The sequence below is a fragment of the Prosopis cineraria genome, unplaced genomic scaffold (genome assembly GCF_029017545.1).
Source record: "Prosopis cineraria cultivar Desert tree isolate PC_DT_omini unplaced genomic scaffold, ASM2901754v1 PC403, whole genome shotgun sequence".
NCBI lineage: Eukaryota > Viridiplantae > Streptophyta > Magnoliopsida > Fabales > Fabaceae > Prosopis > Prosopis cineraria.
In genome coordinates, this window is record NW_026555728.1 from 159 (window position 1) to 21,744 (window position 21,586).

At 33.4% G+C, this 21,586-nt stretch overlaps 1 protein-coding gene across 3 annotated transcripts; it reads left to right on the forward strand.

Moving 5' to 3' along the window:
- The first annotated feature begins 7,536 nt into the window (after positions 1 to 7,536).
- LOC129296947 (E3 ubiquitin-protein ligase RGLG4-like) lies at positions 7,537 to 18,993 on the forward strand. Of its 3 annotated transcripts, none has more exons than XM_054935347.1 (13): positions 7,537 to 7,677; positions 7,779 to 8,071; positions 15,527 to 15,611; positions 15,825 to 15,965; positions 16,051 to 16,164; positions 16,260 to 16,357; positions 16,439 to 16,518; positions 17,556 to 17,661; positions 17,765 to 17,892; positions 18,072 to 18,198; positions 18,375 to 18,431; positions 18,512 to 18,618; positions 18,726 to 18,993. In XM_054935347.1, the coding sequence occupies exons 2-12, from the start codon at positions 7,790 to 7,792 to the stop codon at positions 18,596 to 18,598; spliced, it is 1,305 nt and encodes a 434-aa protein (XP_054791322.1). In that variant the 5' UTR covers positions 7,537 to 7,677; positions 7,779 to 7,789; the 3' UTR covers positions 18,599 to 18,618; positions 18,726 to 18,993. The 3 variants fall into 3 exon arrangements, with proteins under 3 accessions (XP_054791322.1, XP_054791324.1, XP_054791323.1); XM_054935349.1 differs by having other exon boundaries at positions 7,539 to 7,677; positions 7,834 to 8,071; XM_054935348.1 differs by having other exon boundaries at positions 7,545 to 7,673; positions 7,742 to 8,071.
- Positions 18,994 to 21,586: the final 2,593 nt, after the last annotated feature.

The following is a 21,586-nucleotide window of genomic DNA, read 5'->3' on the forward strand; positions in this document are numbered from 1 at the left end:
GCCACTTAATAGCTATCGATTTCATGTCAGAAGTACAGGGAGGGTATAAGGCTGGCAGTTGATCATGCATTTAGATCCAACTACATGGTTGCTAATTGTGGTTCAGCATGTGTTCGGGGTGCATGGCAAATATTATTATGACCTCATATTCTGCATTGTCATTAATTATAGATATATGTGCTTTATGTAAAACCTTTAATTTTTAAACACACATAAATAGCACATGCTTAACCTTAAGGTAAAGCTTCTATGATAATTTTAACTAATTTAATCAATAATAAAAGAGATCATAGAAATAAAAAGATTAAACCTGGCAATATAAAAACTCAAAAAGTTAAGTAAGGAAAATCCTATTGAGATGGGATTTCATTAATTATGTAATCTCAAAATCAAACTTAAAAGGTTATTTAAACATTATAAATCAGAGTAAAAAGTATTGGGAACATAAATATTAATTAGAGTTGAAAACAAGTTAAAATGAAATAAAAGGGGGTCATTTTCACTTAATAAGGGTACGTGGTTGCGATTGAAACATAATAAACTATGGTCAATACTTTCAGTGAAGACTTGGCTACAGCTAATTCCCTTTTGGCTGTAGCCAAATGCTCTCAGTTACCCTTTGGCTGCGGCCAACAATCTTTAAGCTATGATCAAGACCTCATGACAGCATCTATCATGATAGCTCCAAATCATAAATTTCTAACACACATAACGTTTAACTTGAATATCTGATTGAGGGGATTCAAGTGCCCACATGTCAAAAATTTCATAATTTAGCTAATGATTTTGGTTTCATATCAATCCAACATTAGATGAAGAATTTAGACACCGGGAACCAAAATTTCACATTTTTACCTCTAAACCATCAATCAAGTGTCCAAATCTCAAACCATAAGCCATTAGCCCATATAAGGGCTTGAACCATACTCAATAAGTCTTGATACACGTGTCCAAATAGTTACAAGTATCAAATAACTCTTAATACAAGAATTGACCACTCAACCTCTACAAAACACATAATGAGGGGATGAAAATGTAATTTTTTACATTCAAGCTAAATAATCACCCAAAATATATAAAAATTATTTAACTTATTAAAATATACTTGTTCAAACTATCTTGGCCGCTACTGTAGTCAGTTTAGGGGTTGAGACCCTACTATGACTAAAACAATCTAAAAATGCTTAAAATCAAAGTTTAAAGTTATAAATGCAAGTGGACTTCAAATAAATATAAGTCCATATGAAAGACTTTTAGTTGGCAAATATTGTATTCAAATTACATATAAAAGATGAAACTAGAGACACTACAATTAATTATTCAGTCTCTAACTTCATAAGCCTCCCTTTGCCTTTAGCTTAATCTTCACCTATAAACATTAAATTATGGGAATAAGATAAATATCTCAGTAACTAAGTAATTTAATCAAGCATATTAAAGTATGGCAATCACAACAATTAAGCGTTTAAAATAACATAAGGCAAATCAACATTATTCACAATACATCTTTAAAATGTGTTTCACATGATCAAATGCAATCGCCTTATACCATTTCTTATATCATTTGACTGAATCCATGAACTATTATCTCATATAGATTTAGCCTATGTGACTAGACTAGCCCCACTTTTTAATTGTGAAGGGTTACTCGGCCAAAAGCTCAAACACTCACTCTCGGACCATAAATTCCCCATATTCAAATTTGGATATGTCATAAATGCCTGACCCATACTGTCCAATCTAGTACCAGTGATACTGAACATTGTACCTAACCTATCCTACACCTGTAGGAGGTTGGCAATGCTAAACATATATAATAATGAAATATGCGAACCATTATGCGTAAACTCAGTGAATACTACACCATATGGATTTAATCCCTCTACTATGTTAGGGTGAACTTTTACCCATTATGACCATGTAAGTTCAATCAACAAATACAAATGTAAGCTCATGCATATCATCATAGTAATTCATTATCCTCATAATTTTTAGAATTTGCATGCTTATCACAGTTTACACCATATTATAGTTTAAAATGGCTAGTTATATAATCAACTCATAGTTAATCTAGCCCACAATTCATATTTCAAATACCAAATAATATCTATATAAACACAATCATCAAGAATTTCATCACAAATATGCATCCATACCACATTTCTTTTAACATTATCAATTAAAACCACTCATCATGTTAACATATTCATCTCATAGGCAATTTAAGCTTAACATCTATATAATTATAATTAACAAACACTTCATTACAATGCGTCATGTTTCATGTTTAGGTAATAGTTCAAAACCAACATATTTATCTATAAACTTATTTTAAGCCATCCATAATAATGCTTAAAGTGTAAATGCAGACATAATGATATACTATACTTAAATTTCTGGTTACCTCAACTCTTGGTTTACCAATCAAGAGTACTCGTGAATATCAAACAGAGCCTCTAATAAGCTCAATAGCACCAATAATTGTCAATCTACAATTAAACACATCAATAATCATTAATGATTAATTATCTTTAATTAATTCTAATCAAAGCCTAAACCTAAAAATCTCATTGTGGTCATCTGTTCATAATCAAATCCATTTTTAGGTTACATTAGTTCACTTAGGCTCTCATTAGTTTAATTAACACCTTTAATTAACACCATTAATAAATCATAACCTTTTTTTCTTAACTAATTAGTTTTAGGATTTACTTCAAACCTCATTTTAAAATCCTAAAACTTCATTAGCATTATAACTCAAAGGTTAGACACTTAAATAAAACTTCACTAGCCATCTGATCTAGCCTAATTTTTAAATTATTGTGTTTGAGAAGGAGGAAGAAGGAGGAGGGGAGAGTGAAAAAAGACATAGAGTGGGTAGAAGGCTTGAAGTAAGTAGTGGTGATTGATGTGAAATAGAGGAGACGAGGAGATTTGGGCAAAAAAGCAAGATTTTAAAACTAGATAAGATCGGCCGGTTCAATCGGTTCAACCATAAACCAATTATTGGTCCGGTTCGATTGAGGCAGAAAAATCAGAGAGTAATTGAACCGGTTAAGGATCAAAAATTGGTCAACGAACTGGGAAAATCAGGAAAAGTGAATGGTTGGCTGATCAATTGATTTGAGTGACTAGATCTAAAAAAGACAAAGGAAAACCGACAGCAAAACTAAAGAAGAGATGAAGAAAAGGAGTATAGTAAATCACTACCTTAATGCGCTTTTTCTCTTAACAAAACTACTAGATATGCCCTAAAGGTTAAAGCTTTCAATGGATTGAATGGAGATTTGTGGCATTCTATATAGTTTAATGGCAGTAACTTAGAGAAAGGGAGGAAAGAGCAAGACGACAGGATGGGAGGTTTTTTGTTTTGTCTATTGATGTAGTACAAATAAACATTAAGTTGTTCCTCTCTCCACGTGAATGCATCATTCAACATTGATTTTATTATTATATTATATTATTATTTATATTAATTAATTAATTAATGTAATTAAAGATGGAAGCAGTGGGTGGGAATAGGGCCGTGCATGGGCAGGGTCGGGTAGGGTATACCCTTAACCTGATGCTCTGCCCTAAATGTCTTTGGGCCAAAAAAACATGCCGGAAGCCCAACCCTGCCCGAAAGATGCCCATTTATGAAGGGGTCGGGTGGGCAAGGTTGTTCAAAGATCGAGCATGTCGGGTTAGTGTCCAATTTATTATTCTTTTTTTGAGTAGGTAGAAACTTTTTATTGGACCAAAATATATTAAAATTGGGCTCAAATTAACCCCTAAAAAACCATTTCCAATAACAAAATCATGGACTAAAAAATCTTTTCTAGCAACAATATAACTAAAAATGAAAAAAAATCAATAAACTTGGAAATGCCATACCCAAATATATATTGAAAAGAGAGAGAGATTTCTAAATGTAGTGACCATCAAAATGATTTGTAACATGAGGTTGATGCTTAGTCTTTGTGCATCTTCGAATTGTTGGAACATCAAAGAGTAAGAGATCAAGAGTAGTAAAGCAATCAAATCCAGAGCTTAGGAATCAAAGACCAGAGCATAAAACCATCAATTAGAGATCAAAGCAACATGGCCTCAACACAAGAAGAGATGAGACAGCCTCGACGATGAAAGACGAGCAACAGACCAAAGGTAGACATAATCTATGCAATACCTTCTCAGACAATAATGACCATAAGTTAATGGGCGGTTCGAAGGTGAGAAGAAAGAGGTGAGGAGCTAAGACCATGATACGGAGTCGCTGAAATGTCACACATGACGGACGAAGTCGTTAAGCTAAGACGAATGTAAGAATGATGCTGTGAATCATGGGTGGTATTATGGTCGACGAGTGAGTAGTGTGGTGGTGTGATTGTGCAAGATGCGAGTTCAAGTGTGTGCTGCAAGGAGAGGATAAAAGAGGAGAGGAGATAAGAAGAGAGAAAAGGAAGACGGCTAAATTGAGAAAAAGTTGAAGACTTGAAGCTAGGGTTTCAAGTTTCATTTCAAACTCCCACTTTCAGCCAACAAATGATGCCATTTTTTTGAGAAAAATAATATATAGCCTTGGGCCAGGTAGGGCTAACTGGTTGGACACCCTAGCCCTAAACCCTGCCCAACCCAAGGTTCGAGCTTAGCCCGACCATGCCTATTTGTTTTCGGGCAATTTTTTTGGGGCATGGGTAAGGCCAAAAACCATCGGGTCAAGTCAGCCATTTCGGACTTCTTGCACAGCCCTAGGTGGGAAGGCGAAGCGGGAGGGAGTTTTTTTTTAGCCAAATTATTGCTTGGGTATTGCAAAAGTTTGAATGAAAATCTACATTAATTATTAATATTATCAAATGCTATGTTTTTAACAAAACCACTCTTATTAATTTATACTATTTATGCTTATAAAAGTTGGGGGGAATGAAATAAATCTATTAAATTATTACTCTTATAATTATAATAAAATTAAAAGAAAAAATTATTAATAATAAGAAAAATTATATATTTAAGTTACTAGTTATCAATTAAATCAAGATATGTGAATTTTTTTAAAATTATTTATTCTATAACAAATTATTTTTAATTGACATTATTAACGCATTAAAATTTATTTGTTTTGATTTTATTGGATAAAAGTATATTAAGTATATAAGACTAAGTATTTAAACTGTACCTTTTGTAAATTTTCTTTATCATTCGACAACCATTTTTATTTAAATATTACTTTTTATGATTATAAATGAATTTATTTTATGGTTTATATATATACATATATAAAAGTTATTTAAAATATTAAATAAATCCTAACTAGTTCAGCCACAATCCTAACTAGTTCAGCCACGGTTCAACTATTAATCCTTAAATCAGTATATTGTTTAGTTCAATGACTGGCCTAATTTTTAAAACCTTACAAAAAAGAGATGGAAAGAAATTTTTAATATTTTATTTGTGATATTTGCAAAACTTTGAAAAAGAAATCTTTTTTTATATTTTTTTGTTTAAAACTATCTTAAATTTGTATTTCTTTATATTTTTAATTAATTAAATATATTTTTGTTAAAATATAATTTACATTTATGTGAAATTGTCATTAGAGTTCGAAAGAGTAATAATATTCATTTGAATAATATAAATTAAACTTATACAACATTGAATTAAAATAAATTCTTAAAAAATTACCGCCAAGCTCAGATATGTAATTTGTACGTACTTAAAAATTAATTTTTAAAAAAATTAATTATTTAATATTTAAATAATATCCTGCCCCCTTAGTCAAAAGTCTTGACTCTCTCACTAGTAATGAGGGTGGGCTAAATTATACAGTATGAAAATTCTGGTTTACCTATCTTATTGAATTGGCAAAACATAAAACTAGTGTCTTGATTTATATCAATAAAATGTTTTATTTATAATAGATTTGATCATGATTTAATTACAATTTTTTCTATTAAACCTTAAACCAATACTTTGATTGAAGTGTTTAGATTTCAATTGAAAAAAAAATAATTATAGAAAAAATTGATTATTAAAATGTGATGAAGCTTAAATAAATTTTAAAAAATTAATTTTGATAAATTGAAGATGTTTGAATGATTTTTTAAAAATTAATTTTGAATGTGTAAATAAATAATATAAAAAAAGGAGTTAAATGGAGTTTTACAAATTGAGAAAATTTCAACTTTTTCAAAATAAAGTTTCACAAGTCAAATGAAATTTTATAAAATAAGGGTGTTTGGATAAATTTGTGTAAAATCATGATTTTCATTCCAGAGTTGATTCCCAAAGAGCATGCACACAGGAGCCGATTTTTATTCCCCTGGTAAATTGTCCCGTTTTGTTTTCTGCTTCTTTTTACCCATGCTTTTGTTGTTGGTTCACATTCTTTCTGCAAATGTCGTGAGCCACGCTTTGTACGTCCATCGTGTTTCACTCGTGTCTTGTGGATAACAATCAGTTCAATCCAATTTGAGCTCGTGATTTACTATCAGTTCATAACAATCAAAGTAGGATTAACCCATTAAATTAATTACCTGATGATAATATCAATTCCACAATATTTACTGTCAGTTCCCTGGATTGATGAGCTCTCCCTTCAGTGTTTGGTTGTGATGGAAGAAACAACAAAAATGCAAATTTCCAGCAATAGTGGATTTTATGGCCTTTCTCATTTTTATATATATATATATATATATTAAATAGTTCTTTTTTTCTCTCACTCTCATTTTTCTTACCAAACATGCTTTAAAACATGGTTTTAATGGAAAATGATTTTCTCCTCTTTCTTTTCATCTTCTTCCTTTTTATCTTTCTATTTTTAACCATTAAATTAAGATTATTAGAATCAAGATTTAATTTTTTTATAATATTTTTTAATTTTTTATATTAAGTTTTAACAATTCAAATTTTATTATAAAAATTAATAATATTAGCTTTTTATATTTTATCAATTTAAAACCTAACAGTTTACTCCCTCCGTTTAAAAAATATAACATTTTTAATCAAATCTCACCCTAATAAAGTATTTACTTATTTTTAAATTAACCCTATTTATTTTATATTTATTCTTATTAAATGCCCAACAATAAATATAAAGTCATTATTAATAGAAATACTTTTGAAAAAAAAAACAACGATTACACCTCACCAGACTAAAAATATTTTATATTTTTTAATATTAAATTTTTTGAAAAATGTTTTATTTTTGGACGGAGAAAGTATATTTTTTTAATAATTTAATATTTTTATAAAAAATCAAATTTAAACCGTATAATTTTTTTTTTAGTAGGTAGAAAAGTAAAAGAGGTTAGAGAGGAGCGGAAGCAGTACGAACTGCTGCCCATCCACACATAGTCAATTTTCTTTTCACTGCTATTTTTATTTCCACTCCAATCCGGTACTAAGCAAACGAGACGCTGGAGTTAACGCACATCCAAAATCCATTCTTGATCCATTTTCTAAGCCTGTAGACTTCACGTTTCCAACCTCAACAGTCAGGCTTCCCTCATACTCGTCGAGCCTTCTTCACGCTGCAAAGCTTTTGCTTATCTGTGAAGCCTAATTCCTATTTTGGAATCGGATTCTATCGCTACCGATCAAGCCAAATCCATAGAAAAAACAAATCGAGACAAAAAACAGAGAGCATCTGATTCTCCATTCTTTGTCCCTGATTACACGGCTTCGCTTTCTGTATTCTAGGTATTTCGCTTCTCTTGCTTTCTTGTCTATAATCTCGGTGTTTCTGGACTAATCAGACTCAAACCTAGGTTTTCATTCAAATTTTGTGAGAAATTTTATAGTTGAAGATGCGATGGGCAACGTCAATGTTAAAAAGCGTAACGCTCAATTTTCCAGAAATGTTAAAGCGGAACGCAGAAGTAGTAGCTCATCCGACCTAACTAACCGATCGGTGCCTCAGCTTCCACGACCGCAGCAGCGGCAGGAGCAGCCGCCGCCGCCGCCGCCGATGATGATGCAGAGGAAATCGAGTAAAAATAACCGATCTTCGGGAGAAAGCTCCGTCGTAGCGGGGAAGGAATCTGCGAAGAAGAAATATGCTTTGATTCCCGATAACTTCACTACCCTAGAGCAGGTTTGAATTTTGATTCAGTTTCTCTAAAAAATTTCGTTTTGTCTGGTTGTTACTTTTTTTTATTTTTGGGGTGAAATTGTCTGGTTGTTGTTTGTTTTGTATTGGAAATATTTTGGTTTTGTTGCTCATACAAAAATAATAAAAAATTAAAACTAGTAAGTAATAATTAAAAAATATAATGAGTATGCATATTCCGAAAAAATCCTTTCTTTCACGCGAGTGAGTAGGTTTTTTGGAATGTTTTAATAATTTTCTTTTCTTTGTTTACACAGAGTTACTTTTATTTTCAAAACGATGAATTTCTCAATATTTCATAAACTGACTAAGCACGATGAAATTATTATTGGGCTTTGAAATTATTGTGCTAAAAAGTAAGTGAATTTTTAAAACAATAAATTCGATAATAAAGATTGCTATATATGACTCTCTTGGTTCTCATATTATTATGAATAAGGTAATAATAATTTTATAATGACCTATTTATTTTTTAATTAAATTATTATTATAACCCATTTAAGTTTTTCAATCTGAGTCAAGTTGAAAATTAATTTACCTTAATTATACACAATAAATGATTTTTTACAAAATAAAAAATGGTTATACTATAATTTAATTAAACTTAAAGCTTTAATATTATTTGCTTGGAAAATATTGTTGGAGGTGGAGCAGCTGCGTTGATGCAGCTGACTCAAATGTGTGTGTGTGTGTGTGTGTTTTTTTTTTTTTTTGAAAGGTGTTGTCTGCCACTGGGCCAGTGTCTTAGATATTGGTTAGACGAAGACTTTAAAGTCAAGTTGCTTTCGATCCTGTGATGAGGGCTCTTCTTTCAATGTGATTGCAAAATTTAAAATTCAAATTCGATTGCTGGTTCCTTTTTTGGCCAGATGGTACGCTGTAATGAATTTAAATAAATTCCATGAAAATTTATCTCCAAAACTATTAGCATATGTTCATGTAAGTATGGAAGTTTCATTGAACATTTTTCTGAAGAATAATTTTGAAAACCTTAATTGGACCTTATTAAATTATAATTAAAATATTCATTGAGGTCTTTTTATCAACATGATAATCTCTATGTTAATCGAATAAAAGTCAATTTTTTTTTTGGTGAATAAGATATGACTGGAATAATTAACTAGAAACTCGAAGTAGCATAAAATATTAGGCAAGTGGAAAATGGCGTGTTTTTGGGGGCCTGGTCATGATAGCTATCATTGATGACTTCTTTATTGCCTTGGTTGGTTTTTGAGTGTGATTGGTTATTAGTGGATAAAATAGCCCTTTATATTATTGGTGTGGACCTTAGTTTGTTTTAGATCCACGAACCCGTTGGATATTCTCTTTAGGCTTAATAGTGGAGGAAACGCAGTGTTTGATTTCAAAAGCTATAAAGCATTACGTGCAAAAGTTTTAAACGTTTATTTGGAGACTGGCCATATATTTTTTAAAGCTAAATGATATATATATTTTAAATAATTAAAGATTGATTGATTAAAACACATGTTTTTGATAAAGATGTTTTCTAAATTTATTGCGTGAAAGATATCACTTGGGAAAGAAAAGATTTAAGAAAAAAGATCATTAGAGAACGTTGAAGTTAGGAACCATGGGCGGGTGGTGCTGGCAGCTTGTTTTGGACTTCCCATTTGAGGCGCAAAGAAGATATGTTAGGCATGTGGACTATAGAATATTAGTTTCACAGTGGCAGACTATAAAAGATAGGATTGAATTTTTTTTAGGAGTTTCCTAAGAATTAAGTGGGTTCTCTCCTCCCTCCCTCCATTTTTTTGCCAAATGAACGGGTTCTATACAGTGGCTAGAAACTGATAATAATTTTAAGTCTGTTCCTCTAAATTGTATTAAATTTAGAATATTGAATGTGAAATTTTAGTGTAAAAATGATTGATAAGGCCCAAAAAAAAAAAAAACCTTTAAGCCTTAGGCGAAAACGCATTTCTCATTGCTACATCATCCCCCCCCCCCCCCCGGGGGGGATAAATTGCTACATCATTCGTACGGGAAAGTCTTGGGGATAGGAATTGTGGTGATTGACCAAATCATATCATGCCGCTTCACTGTATGTATTCCATTTTACTTCTCACAAGCCGAAGCGTGATCACACGTGTTGTGTAGTTTACAGCGTGATCCTCGTGTTGTGTAGGCCACATACCATATAAAAAAAAAAAAAAACCAGAGGCTGCTTACCATGAAAACGACCGTGGCTTGTGTTTTTTGTCTTTGAGATGCATGTTTCGGTTTGAATGATGAATTTTTAATCTAGATGTGGTCTAATGTTTATCACTTCTAAGCTTAAAAATTCAATTTCATAAGCCAGAGTGATTTTGGCTCCCCAGGAAAACAGAAAAAAAGTCAATTTAGGTTGTATTTGGATTTCAGTTGAGTATGATTGATCATTGAAAAACTTGCTTAATGTGATTGATTTAAAATATAATTGATTATATTATGTGGTGCATAATTGATTTATATAATTGATTAATGATATTGATTTTAATCAAACCTGAAAAGTAAAATTGAAAATAAGGTAAAATCATATTTTTGTAAAAATATATCAAAATACTCATGATATATGTTAAAATTAATTATAAATTTAAAATCATGTTTTCAAAAAAAAAATCAAAATACCTATTATATATGTCAAAATTAATTATCAACTTAAAATCATGAGTTTTTTTAAAAATATTCAAACACCTCATACTTGTCAAAATTAATTATGAACTTGAAATTATGGTTATTTCATGAGCTACTATTATTTGTTTTTCAATTCAATTTTTCAATTATACATTTCTAAAATTTATTCAAAAATCATGTAAATTATTTTACAAATTATATTTTTCTGGTTTATAATTGATTTTGACATAATAAGAGCTGTTTGTAAATTTTTAAGGAAATCATAATTTTAGATTTATAATTATTTTTAGCATGAACAATAAGTATTTGGATTTTTTTAAAAAAATATAATTTTAAATTTATAATTGATTTTACATAAGTGTTTGAGCAATTTTTGTCAAAAAGGTGGTTTCCATGCAATTAATTAATTGTGAACGAAATCCAAGCAGGCACTTAATCGTACTTCTATTGAAGAGCTCAACTCATTGGAACAATTGATAACTCAATAGCTATCTGTTAAAACATCGGAAAGGTGCTCTAGGATTTATAGATGCAAGTAAAACAGAGTACCATCTTTGAGAGAAGAAAAATTTAGCAATCAATGTATCAAAATTGCACCTTTCAAAACTCCAGAATGTCAAGAGATGAGCGAGTCCGCGAAACTGCATACCACTATCTCTCTAGCCTCTTCCAGTTTCTTCTTCATCTCCAAGAGCTCCTCCAGATTGTTACACCCTTCCACATTAATCGCCTCCACATGTTCTTTCAAATTTACGTTAGTGGAGGCCGAGTCAAAAACAGAGGACTCCGTCACACAGCTCCCGGCTGTGCTGCTGGCGCCGGTGGTTGTCACAGTCATCGACGACGCTGCTGCCGCGGAGCTGTGAAGGAATTGGTCAATGATGGGATCGAAGGAAGGGAAGCCATGGGCGTAGGATCTTCCAGTAGGAGACAAGACCAGCACCGCAATGAGGGACCCAGAGATTTTGTGGTATTGCTGAGCTTTCTTGATCAGGCCCTTGCGGCGCTTCGAGAAGCAAACATACCTTGCTGATTTGTTTTCAATTTTCTTGATCTCCGTGTTCCGCTTGCCGGCTCCCATGGCGGCGGCGGAGGAGAAAATGATTCCCTGGTATCGGGAGGATGAGAACTGTGAAGTAAAAAAACGCAATGGTGTAGTTTTCCTGTGAAGATGGCGGTGGCGGGAATGAAGCTTAATTACTCAGGTAAGAAGCGAAAGGAAAGTAGAAAGTAAGAAGTGATTTAGCGGTTCTCCATTTCCTTCTCATAAATGATAAACCCCGTTACTTGCGCGTAAACCTCGCCCCTAACGTCTATATTTCTATCCCAGTTTAGGAAATTCTAATCCAATTCAGTTGGGCATTTATTTCCTGATTGTTTAGTAAATATTTAATTTGATACGAGTCAGATCAACAAAGTTATTCCAATACCCAATTACCCAGACCCCCCTAAAAAAAAAAAAAAGATCACCCGTATCGGATGATACCTATGCAATTTTTTTGGGGCAAGAAATGCTTATACATTTTTAATTCTAAACAATCTACTATTACCATCTACCAAAGAACAATGCGCATCGCGCAATTTGTTTCTACAGCTTCTCAATCAGTTTTGAGTGAACACATTATTATATAGAATGGTAGTCCCTAATCCCTATCCCTAGTCAATGTACATGCTTGTCCCAAAAGCTGTCCTCTGTCTATCAACGCAGGGTCATTTCAAGAATTTCATGTTAGTACAACATCAATAACAAACCTTATCACACTAGATGGAGTTGGCTTCATGGATTGTACGACACTATTGTGCTTTATCATGAACCAAGCTTTTAAAAATAGTGTTAATTAAAAGGTTTTGTTTAACAACTTTTATAAGTGTTTTTTTGGCTTTCCTCTATCTCTTTTTATAAGACCAAGATTATTTGTTCTTCTCTCTTCACTGGTGCCTTCTGTAGCTTTCTCAATGCATGTCCAAACTATCTCCAATTGTTTTCTACCATTTTTCCTTGAAAAGATGCCACATCAACTTTTTATGATATATGCTCATTTCAAATTTTATTTTTTCGTGTATGCTCACACATTCATTTGAATATTCTCATTTATGTTACTCTAATTTTATGCTCTTGCTATCTTTATAAAGCCCAAGATTCATCCCCATATAACGTGACTAATCTTGTAACAGTTCGATAAAACTTTCCTTTAAGTTTATTGTATACTTTTCAATCACAAATAACTGTTTTAGCGTTTCTCCAATTAAGTTACCCAACTTGTATCCTATGTACAATATTCCCATCATGTTAAATAATAGCTCCCAAATATATAAACTATATCATTTGCAAAAAGCATGTGCTTAGGAATTTTCTTTTGAATATGCTCAGTCAAAATATTGAAAATCAGGTTAAACAAATAAGGAATCAAAGATGATCTTTGATGTAGTTTAATCCTTATAGGAAAGCCTTTTTGTTTTACTACCAGATGTTTTGATATTAGTTGTTGCCCCCTCACGTATATCTCGTATAGCTTTAATGTAGGCAACTCGGACTCTTTTTGTTTTCAAGGCTTTCCAAAGTACTTTTCTCGAAACACGGTCATGTACTTTTTTCAAATCAATAAAAATCATGGGTAAATTTTTACCTTTGTTTTGATACTTTTCCATTAATTCTCTTAGTGGATAAATCGTTTCTGTAGTCGCTTTACCTAGCATGAAGCCAAATTGATTCTTATAGCCAATCTCAACCTATGTTTAATCACTTTTTTCTAGAATTTCATTGTATGACTCATAAATTTAGTTCTTCTGTAGTTTACATAATTCTAAATCTCTTCTTTATTTTTGTAAATAGGAACTAAGGTGCTTCTCTTCCATTCATCAAGCAATTTTTTGGATCATAAGATCTCATTAAATAATGTAGTCAGCCACAACACTTTCATAGGGATACAATCAGGTCCATTGGTTTTACCATTTGCTATTTTCTTAAGAGCTTCCTTTACCTCACTATCATATATCCTTGGATAGAATGACGGATTATGTTCTCTTTTACAAGTTACTAAATCTTCTAAGTTATTAGACGAGCCCCCTCCATCATTAAAAAGTCCATAAAAGTAGGTCTTTCATATGTTTTTAATATCACCACCTGTAACCAAAACTCTTTCTTTTTCATTCTTTATGTACCTTACTTGTTCTAGATCTTTTGATTTTCTTTCTCCACTCTTAGTAATCTTATAAATTTTTTGTTCTCTATCCTTTATCCCAAAACCATTGTAAAACTCTTTAAATGCTTTAGAATGAGTTTCGCTCATAGCTTTCTTAGTTTTCTTCTTAGCCGTACGATACCTTTATCATTTTTTTAGCATTATTGCACAAATGGATGGCTTTAAAACACTTTTTCTTATGTTTTGACTTTTTCCTGTATGGTCTCATACCACTACCAAGACTTCTCATCTCTCGAACCAAAACCTTTTGATTCTCCCAAAACTTCTTAGCCATATTCTCTTGTAAGATGCTAGCGCTTTCTTGAAGTTCCTGAATTCCTTTGGCCAAAAGATTTGGCTTGAAAATTTTTCGCTTCTCACCTTTTAACTGCACCACCTAAGCCTTGAGTATATTATGTGTTGGCACTTTTGATTTTTACTCTTAACATGCACATCAACGACAAGGACCCTATGTTGTGTTGTTACGCCATTCCCTGGAATCACCTTACAATTTAACCAAGTCTTCTATCTGTGTTCCTGACATAAAAGAAATCAATCTATAATCTTGAGGCTCTATTTTTCTAAGTGATGAGATGTTTATCCTTTTTCTTGGAGCAAGTGTTGGCAATCTTGAAATCATAAAAGGAACTCAAGAATAGATTGTCCTTTATTATTTAGCTCCCCAAAATCAAAACTACCATGCACCCTCACATAATTACCTCCCTTCCTCCTGACATGACCATTAAAGTCTCCTCCAATAAAGATTTTTCATTTTGTGGTATGCTTTGAATCAACCCTTCCAAGTCTTTCCAAAACAATTTCTTAAGATCGGTTTCTGCCCTAACTTGAGGTGCATAAATGCTAGTAATATTGACAGTCTCATGTCCAACGATCATTTTTAAGGAAATAATTCTGTCCTGATTTTGTTTATTTCTATGACATTCTTCTTCCATTCCTTATTAACAATGATATTGACCCCATTCTGTGTGCTTATGTTTCTTGTATATCAAAGTTTGAAACCATTAGTATCCATGGCTTGATCGGTTTATTTAGTTTCCTACAGGCACAAAATATTAATTCTTCTACGAATCCCAACTCCTACTACCTCTGTAGATTTATAAGTTAAGGTCTTGGTGTTCCAAGTACCAAATATGATCTTGCTCATATGAACTAACTTTTTTAGCTGTGGTAGTCCAGGAGAACGAGGTGGTCTTTGCTCATTTAACACTACATTTGGGTGCCGATGCAGCGGTTTTAACTCACTTGTCATTGCACTCGAGCCTTACAGCGTGTTACTTATTGGCACGAAAGCATCTATTGTCCATATGCATGTGAAATTCAACAAAGTTTTATATTGGCTATTGAGAGCCTAATACAACCCTCCTCCTTTATCCGGGCTTGGAACCAACCATAACGTCAATGGAGTTTCAAGAATTTTAATGTCAGTAAAATGAATTTTCTGAATCATGTCATGTACGATAAATTAGAGTAATTTATATATTCATCAGTGAATTTTGTGTACAATAAAAAGATAAAGGAAGTATTTATGAGCAAATTCTAAACTATTGGCATATATGGATTCCACAGTAAACCTGAAATTTCAGCGGCCTTCTCTTTTATACAGGTTACTGCAGCCTTGAGGAAAGAAGGTTTGGAATCTTCAAATCTCATCCTTGGAATTGATTTCACTAAGAGCAACGAGTGGACTGGTAAGTGGCAATACATCACGCGCATGGTCACGCACTATATATATATATATATATCCTGATGGTTCCGTGGCCATGATTGTGGACTTAAACTGGCATAGATATGGTTTCTGGTTTGATAAAAGAAATATGGGTTTAAATTACGCATTACCTTTTAAAATGATTTATCTTTCATTGCTCACCTCAGAAGCCAATGCATCCATGTTTTTATTGAAGGCAAAATGTCATTCAATAACAGAAGCCTGCATGCTATTGGAGCAACACCCAACCCCTACGAGAAGGCCATCTCTATTATTGGCAAGACCTTGGCACCCTTCGATGATGACAATTTAATTCCATGTTTTGGCTTTGGTGATGGTAAGTTCCAATCCTTGAGGAAGTCCACGGATAAAGGAAATTTCATTCAGATTTAACTTCTGGTTTAATTATCATTCTTTTGCAGTTACCACCCATGATCAAGAAGTGTTTAGCTTTCACAGTGATCACTCATCCTGTCATGGTTTTGAGGAAGTCCTGGCTTGCTACCAAAAAATAGTTCCGAACCTGAAACTTTCAGGTTTTTTCATCTGCTTGTTCAAATATGATGTGACCTTAATCTTTAGCTTAAAAATCATGGCTGAAAGATATTTGGATGCAATTTTTGTTTTGAAGGGCCTACTTCTTATGGTCCGGTGATTGAGGCTGCAATAGACATAGTTGAGAAAAATCGTGGCCAATTCCATGTGTTGGTTATAATTGCAGATGGCCAGGTTTCCAAGGCTACCTCTATATATCTGAGCTGGTGAATGTCTGTCGCAAATCTTATTTGCTTGTTTTGGTTTAATATGAAGGTTACAAGAAGTGTCAACTGTGATGACAAAGAACTCAGTCCTCAAGAACAGAAGACCATCCAATCTATTGTTGATGCAAGGTAGAAATAGAAAATTGATAAGTAGTTTCAAAAATCACTTTAGCTTAAAAGTTTATGTTGCTAACAAAAATTTTGTGAATAGTTTTATTGTCATCTCTGGGTTTAAAGCAGGCATGGCCATTTTGGCTTGGCCTGCTCCAAACCCACTTGTTTCAGCTTGATTGGGCTTTGTAAGTTAACAGGTAACTGTTAGTGTTAACTACTGAAACAAACTTAGAGACACGCACACACATCTTGCGCATGTAAATGCCTCTGGACATATGCATATGTTCATATTAAATTCTTGAATTCTGTTTTTGGTTTTTAATCAGCTCATTAGACCTTTTATTTATTGATTTGTTTTGTAGTTTATATGCTTCTTGCTCACTAATCTTTTATCAGTTTGTTTAATCCATTCCATGCTCTGTACCTACCTTGAACCCACAGGTTTGGGTTTGGGGAAAGACGACGTTCATGAGGGTAAGGGGTGAGAATGGGCAGCTTATAAGTGAATATAGTGGGGATATATAGCTGGAAAAGAGAGGGGGGGGGGGTGGGGGGCACTATCCTGATCTGCTTCATTGTCATCCTTATCTTGAAGGGTGGATTATGTTAGAAACGACTTGAACTCAATCTGGTGATTTAAGGCTCATGAAAAATTTCATAGTCTCCAACAATTAGATAATGTAACCCTGAATGCTTACGTAATTGTTTTGATACCCTTAAATTTACAACTCATTGGAAGTTCTCATCTCGTAGCTGCACCAGAGCGACGATTCCAATGTAAAATCGAATTATAAAAACTTGCAGGTGCTTGATTAAATAGTAATACTGAAATGGTTCAGAGAAAAAGGTGAAAAGATATTCTGTATCGAGTTGAGAATAATGCTTGTCGTCTTGGTATTTATACAGACACAGACTAATTCTCCAACTAATTGCAGTTACATGTAACAATAAGTAAACATTCTAACTAAAGTGTAACAACTCTGAAGCAACCTACGTTACTTCCCCTGTTAAATCGTGATTTCTCCTTTCTAACTGATCATTTCTATTGCCAGTTCATATCCACTTTCGATTATTCTTGTTGGAGTTGGTGATGGACCTTGGGAAGACATGAGAAAGTTTGATGACAAGATACCTGCACGTGATTTTGATAATTTTCAGGTATAGCACAATGATGCTCAGAAATTTTGGATGGCGATACCTTACCTATTTGCATTGTTACCATCACCATCACTTGCTTACGTAGCATATTTCTTCTATGCAGTTTGTTAATTTCACTGATATTATGTCTAAAAATTCAAGCCCCTCTCAGAAAGAAGCAGCTTTTGCTTTGGCTGCTCTTATGGAGATACCGTTCCAGTATAAAGCAGCTATTGAACTTGGAATACTTGGGTAGGATTCGTATGCACTACTTAATTTAACTAGTTGGAAAGCGAAAAGAAAGTATAATATGCTGTGACTCTAGTCTGGTGACAGTTTTCATTGAAGCAACCTTGTTTCCTCTGTCGTGACCATTTGATTGAATTTGCCGTTTGACGATTGACTTTTTTCTTCTTTTCAATGGATAAAAGCCGTGTAACAGGAAGGGCAAAGAAAATAATTCCACGACCTCCTCCAGTTCCTTATTCTCGACCTGCACCACCGGCTCGTGTACCGAGCAATATACACTCATCAACAGACGATGAGCGAAATCAGCAGGTATATGAGACTAAAACCAAGAGTGCTGTTGTATGTTTGTTTTAATGGCTGCCTGATAATTTAAACTTACTGCACTAAAAATATGTTAAAACTTAACGAGCAAGTAATTGCTATACACTACTGCTTGCTTTGCTGACAAGTTTGAGGTTGTCTTCTGATAATTCTGATATTTATAGGTCTGCCCTATCTGCCTGACAAATGCAAAGGACTTGGCCTTTGGGTGTGGGCACATGGTGAGCTTCACTGAATTCAAGGTCTCCTTTCTCGTCTTTTCAGTCAGTTTCATGCGTTTTAACAATTCTTCAAAATGCAGACTTGCAGAGATTGTGGAGCCAGGTTAACCAACTGTCCCATTTGCCGAGAGCGGATCACTTCTCGTCTCAGGGTTTTCACCGGGTGATCATACGTGCAAGGGGAAGGGTATTTTTTTTTAACAGAGAACTAGAACTTGATATTCTTACCTTCAAAGTTTGATTGATCGGTCGAATTTATTAAATTAAACTGAAAATCTTACTATGTATCTTAAGGTGAACAGCTCAGGGGTTCATGTTTATGCACATTAACTAAAGTCAGAGTGTTGCTTCCTGATGGTCGAAGAATGGACCGGGATTTGCACGAGACTACTGTAATGATGGTGACTTGGATTTGTGGAAGATTTTATTTGTTTCATGTTGAGTGTTTTGAAGTTGTTTATAAGTCATAGCCATCGTGTAAATACCGTACACTTTCTTCTTTGATGCCAACATGCTTTGAAGAACGTTGTGATATTTCCAAGGGCCAAGAGCTGCTTGCTTAGACTGAGGAATTGTGAAAAGCTCCTTGCGATCCATTTCAATAATTACTGGTTTAGGAGTGAAATCTCTCACAACTGAAATAGCTTTATCACGGGCTTTTAGCTCTGCCAAAGAACTACAGTCAGCAGTCACTTGTTCAAAGCAACCTTTCAGGAAACAACCTTTGTGATCCCTACAGATTAATCCAATGCCAGCACGAACAGATGTAGAAGAGAAGGCCCCATCATAATTTATCTTTATGGAATTATGATCTGGAGGCTTCCACTTAGGATAAATGGCAGTGTCAATACTTGGAGCAATATGATCCTTATAATTATGTTTCCAAAATTCAGATATTGCTGCATCAGTACAGCAAATAATTTTTGAAGGATTCAATTCCGCTGCTGAAAACACATAAGTACGGCACGTTTTCCAAATATTCTGGGAAATGCGAGCGACATAGGCTTTGCCGAGGTCATGCAGGACCTACAAAGAAAATGAGAGCGCTAGTGGTGAAAGGGCTGGATACCTGAATGACCATCCTGAACGACAGTGAACAGCCAAACCAGACTTTGTGTGTCCACTAACAACCCAAAAACATGTGCTCAATCGACTCAGGGACAAGTTTGTGGGGTTGGGAGAACATTTCCTAGAAAAGAGTGCTTCCTTAGTGGCCAGAGCTTTATGTAGAAAGTGTTTGATCTTTGGGTGAATCGTAATCTTCCAAATATCAGTCCAAAAATAGTCTGGCCCTCTAACACTGTAGGATGCAACCTGTGGAAGTTCAATCGATAACCATATTTTGCAGTATAAATACCATTCTTAGTTTCTGACCAGGCCGCAGAGCAGGGATGATTCATTGTCATCCGCGAGAGATACCACTTGCCATCAGATATTAAATCTGCTACTTTCAGATTAGAGTCCACATCTACCACATTCACTCATTCAGTTTTTCAGGAAGGAATTTTTGGCATTCCAGGGATCCAAGGGACCATAGTCGGATATTCGTGCCATCTCCAACTTTCCAGCAAGTGTCTTTCAGCAGCACAACGGTCTAAGGAGTAGATTTCACTGACAGTAAATAATAACTTTACTTTTAATTATCAACAACTATAAATTTGAAATTAACTACTCCTCTCCATAAAGTCAATTTCAAGTTTTTTGAATCGCAAGCAAAGTTGTTAATAATGGAAAGCAGAGCATGTATTACGAGATCGCGGATAAGCTAAGCATCTGATGAATATTTCTTATTCTAAAGAACCCTCTCTAATTTTAAATATAAGCAAATTTTATTCAATTCACACAGTTTAATAAAGTTGATTAATCCTTCACTTTTTTTTCTAATTTAATGATATTATTATTTAATAAAGAGCAATTAAGGAAATATATTATAAATGTTTCTTGAAAATTGCTGTTTTGCTTATAAAAAAAAAGAAACCATATGAAAATTTTGCTTTTATTTTAAGATAAAGGGAATATTATACGCTATCATTGGTATTAGATTAAAATACTTTGACCTCCCATCTATTTTACTTTAATTATACATACATCTCTTCTATGTATCTTATGGTGAACAGCTTGGACTTGGAGGGAAGCCTCCTTCACACCTCTACTGAGGAGGTGCATTTTCTGAATTGTTTAGATTTGATCTGGACAATCTACATTAAATGTACCTTCTTATTTTTTAAAATAAAAAATTTGAATAATTTTTTTAAAAAAATTGATAAATCTGTTCACCAATTTAGATAGTTCAAATTTAATATAAATAACCCATGTTTAATATTAAAAATTTATAAAATTTATAAATTTTTTTTTAATATTAAACATGTATTGTTCAGAATATATATGGATAGTCAATTTATAAAAGTTTTGATAATAAAAGTGGATCATTTTTATTAAATCTGAACTATTCAAACTGGTGAATAGATTAATTAATCTTTTTTTACAATTTATTCAAATTTTTTATTTTGAAAAATATAAAATAAATAATATATAATATATTAAATCTGGACAATTCAAATCATACACCTTTTAAGCGGAGATGCAGAGGAGGGAAGCCAACTCCGAACCGTCCAAGGGGTCATGTTTATGCACATTAACTAAAGTCATAGAGTATTGCCTCCTGATGGTTGAAGAATGAACCTGGATTTGTATGGCACTGCTGTGATGATGGTGACATGGATTGACATTATTTTCATGGAACATTATAACAATCGTGTAAGTACAGTGCTCTTTCTTCTTTGATGCCGGTCACTCTTGTGGTAAGATAATTGCTCGGTGAGAATTGACATTAAAATCCCAAGGAAATGCTCTAATGCCAGTGAAGTCCTGCTAAACGGTAAAACACAGCCATCATCATTTATTGTGATTTTAATGCCAGCGTGGTTTGAAAATTTGGTTAATCTGGTGGAAAGATAGAACGGAAATGTTCTGATGCCAATAGTCTCACAAAACTCGCCATCTACAATACACAAAACATAGCCATCATTTATTGTAATAAATGCCAACGTGGTTTGAAAAATTTTGGTACGGAAAGATAGTAATTGCTTGGGAGAATGACTTTCAAATCCCATGGAAATGCTCTTATTAAATGCCAGTAGAGTTCTAGGATTTTA